General features: G+C 60.6%; 1 protein-coding gene across 1 annotated transcript; it reads right to left on the bottom strand.

Moving 5' to 3' along the window:
- Positions 1–1937: 1937 nt before the first annotated feature.
- On the bottom strand, positions 1938–2981 carry JUND (jun D proto-oncogene). Its single transcript, XM_006885882.1, has one exon. It carries the CDS (start codon positions 2979–2981, stop codon positions 1938–1940), a length of 1044 nt encoding a protein of 347 aa, XP_006885944.1.
- Positions 2982–3507: the final 526 nt, after the last annotated feature.

Raw genomic sequence — 3507 nt, 5'->3', positions numbered from 1 at the left:
GCTCTCAAGGTGAGAAGTCCAGTGCAATTGCCTGGAACAATCTCTTTAAATGTGTGTGACTTCAAACCTACTGCTGAACCTCTCTGAATTTTAATCTCCTCAAAACATACGGTATGAAACAATAAAAGGGTTTGGAGGACATTTGCAAAATTCTGGGGAGGGACAGCAAAGGAGAGGAAGACCCTCAAGACGCACTGACAAAGTGATTTCAGAAATGGGCTCTAGTGTGTCAGAGATAAGCATAGCACAAGATAGGGTCTGAATCATACTCAACTAGACACATTACAATAAGCTGGTGGTAGACTGTGAATGGATTCCCACTTTCACCAACCCCCTTCTTGTTCTAGACAATCCATTGTCCCTTCCTGAACCTTTTCCTAGTTGCAAATAAAGCTAACATTTACTCAACATCTGCTGTATGCAAAGGGCTGGTTTCTAAACATAACCCATTATCAGGAAGTCAGTTCCAACTTACAGTGACCATGCAGGACAGAGTGCAACTGCCCCACGGGATCCCCAAGGCTGAAAGTCATTCAGAACGTCCTGTCTCCCAGAAAGCAGCTGGTGGGGTGGAGCTGCTGCTGCCCTTTAGGTTCACATACAAGCGTTAAACCACTGAACCATCCATCAGGACTCCTCTGTGTAGAATTTTCTAGTTAATTCTCATAATCTCATAGAGCAAGTTTCTGATCACTCGTTACCTTCCAGTCAAAGCCGAGTCAGAGCTGACTCTCCAGCAGACTTTCAGAGGCTGTAAATCTCACAGGAGGTTACTGGTATTTCTCCCGCAGCTGGATTGAACCATAAGCTTACAACTCCTTACCCACTAGACCACCAAAATCCCCTAAGTTTTTTAAAGTTGTATCCATTGTACAGGCAATACAGACCTACACGTTGGAAGAACTTTTCTGTTTTCTTTTGTCCCAATCTGGGACTTCAATCACAAAACACAAAGTCGTCTCTGGAAGTTAAGAGGGCATGCATAGTATGCCTTGGAGCTCATGTGTTACAAGCCGTGGTCAAAGACTCCCTATCCTCTCCACACCAGATATCCCATCGACCTGCGTCTCAGTGCCTAGATGGCGCTCGCTGAGCGCCAGATGTGCCCTCCCCACCTCCAACAGGGAGGAGCACAGAGAAGAGAGTGGACAGGCAGCCGCGGGAGGGAAAGCCTGGGGTTCGGGCCAGGCCCCGCCCGTCAAGCCCCAGTGAAAGAGGAGGCGGAGAGCCGAGCTGGCGTAATGAGACTTTACTGAAAACAGAAAACCGGGCGAACCAAGGATTACATACAGGAATGTGGAGTCGTAGCAAAACAGAACAAAAAACGGGGAGGGTGTCAGGAGAATGGAAGGGGGGTGAAAAGCGAGAGCGAGGAGAGATTATGGGGAGGTATGTTGTTTTTTTTTTTCTTCCCATTTCTTTAAAAAACCAACACAGGAAAACACGCACGCACACAACCAACGTTTGTTCCCGAGTAGAAACATAAATAGGGCAGAATCGAACACTCTGTTTTTCTCTCTTCCAAAAGCAAAAAACAAGTAAAAAGAAAAGGAAACGAAGGGTGGCGGCTGCGGCCCCGCGAAGCCCTCGTCCACAGCGGTGTACAAAGAAGCGCTGGGCGCGCGGGCGTGTGCAACAAGGGACGGCCGCTCGCGGGAAAGAGGCTTCGCGAGGGCAGGGGGTCATGCGCTCGCCCCCCGGGAGCGGGGGGTAAAGCTTGTCGAGTCCAGGACGCCCCCTCTCCAAGTCCTGGGCACGGTCGGGAGGTCCCGTGGGCTGCGCCCTCTCCAAGTTCCTGGTGCCCCCTCCGAATATCGTGCACCCTCAGGGGCTCACCAAGGCCGGCGCCCTCTCCGAGTTCAGGGCGCCCACGCCCCCCCCACCCGGATCCGCCCCTCGGGGGTGGGGGGCCGCGCATGCGCTCCGGGGGGGGGGGCTCAGTACGCGGACACCTGGTGCTGGGACAGCAGCTGGCAGCCACTGTTGACGTGGCTGAGGACCTTCTGCTTGAGCTGCGCCACCTGCTCGCGCAGCAGGCTGGCTGTGGACGCCAGCTCCGTGTTCTGGCTCTTGAGCGTCTTCACCTTCTCCTCGAGGCGCGAGATGCGCTCCAGCTTGCGCTTGCGGCACTTGGAGGCGGCTATGCGATTTCGCAGCCTTTTACGTTCTGCCTTGATGCGCTCCTGTGTGTCCATGTCGATAGGCGACAGCGGCGGACTCTCGCCGAAACTTGGCACGTCGGGCACCGTCTGCGGCTCGTCCTTGAGCGCGGCCAGGCGCGGCGGCGGCCCCAGCGCGCCTGGCGGCGGTGGAAAGGGCACGGGCTCGCCGGCGAAGGCCACTGTGGCGGCGCCTCCAGCCGCGCCCGCACTGCCCGCGTAGCTGCTCAGGTTCGCGTAGACGGGCGCCTCGGGGGCGGGCGCCGCCGGGGCCAGCTCTCCGGGGGGCGCCGAGGCTGCCGCTGCCCCCGAGGGGCCCCCGGCTGCTGCGGCCGCAGCCACGGCGCTGGCGCCCAGCTGGTTCTGCTTGTGCAGGTCCTCCAGCGCTTTGACGAAGCCTTCCGCGAACTCCTGCTCCTCGCTGGCCGCCACCTTGGGGTAGAGGAACTGCGTGCTGGTCGGCGTGGTGGTAACCAGCCCGTTGGATTGGATGATGAGGCGCTCAAGCTCGGGCGAAGCTAGCTTGAGTAGCCCCAAGTCCGGGGAGGCCAGTAGGCCGTCGGGGGGCGCCGCACCCGGGGCTCCGTCCGCGCGTAGGGAGGCCGGGGGCGGCGCAGAAGTGGGTTTAAGCGCTGCCGCCACCTGCTCGCTCAAGCTCAGTGTCAGCGCGTCCTTCTTCAGCATGCTGCCTGCCGCCGCCGTTGTCGTCGAGGGAGCCCCGGGAAACAGGCGACCCGGGGACGCGAAACTGCCGCCGCCGGTGGTGCTGGCGCCGCCGCCCAGGCCGCTCAGCGCCTCATCGCTGTAGAAGGGTGTTTCCATCCTCCGCCTCCCCCGCGCCGGCCCCGGGGGAGGGGAGTGGCCGCGGCCGCCGGGGGGCCTGCGCCCCCCCGTTTTAAGGCTGCTCCTTCACCCGCCCCGGCCGTGCCGCTGCGCCCGGCAACCCGCTGGCGGCGGCTAGTGCCGCCGCGCCGCCTATGCCGCCCTCTTATAGCCTCGGCCTGGCGCGATGAGCTCACCGCCCCCGCTCGCCATTGGGCGCGAGTGACGTCTCTTATTTGCATAAGGGGGCGTAGCCTGGCCACCTCTGCTGGCTGGGTTGCCGTTGCCGTGGCGACGCGCGGTAAACTGCACAACAACGCGCTGCCTTCTGGGTTGACGTCATGGGGGCGGGCCGCGTCCCCATCCAGGGGAGACAGCCTTGGGAGCGCTATTTACGGCCGTGGTCCCCCCACCAACCAGCACCGCCTCTCGCCAAGGCACGTCCGGGGTGGTGTGATGGGTCCGGCCCGGCCTTCCCGCCGCGAAGCCCCGCCCCCGGCCGCGCGTGGGGCCCAGGCCAACGGGG

This window comes from Elephantulus edwardii, unplaced genomic scaffold (assembly GCF_000299155.1).
Source record: "Elephantulus edwardii isolate Elephantulus edwardi_28Jun2011 unplaced genomic scaffold, EleEdw1.0 scaffold00045, whole genome shotgun sequence".
In the NCBI taxonomy this organism is placed as follows: Eukaryota; Metazoa; Chordata; class Mammalia; order Macroscelidea; family Macroscelididae; genus Elephantulus; species Elephantulus edwardii.
The sequence above is the reverse complement of the archived record's forward strand: the minus strand, read 5'-3'. Positions and strand labels throughout refer to the sequence as shown.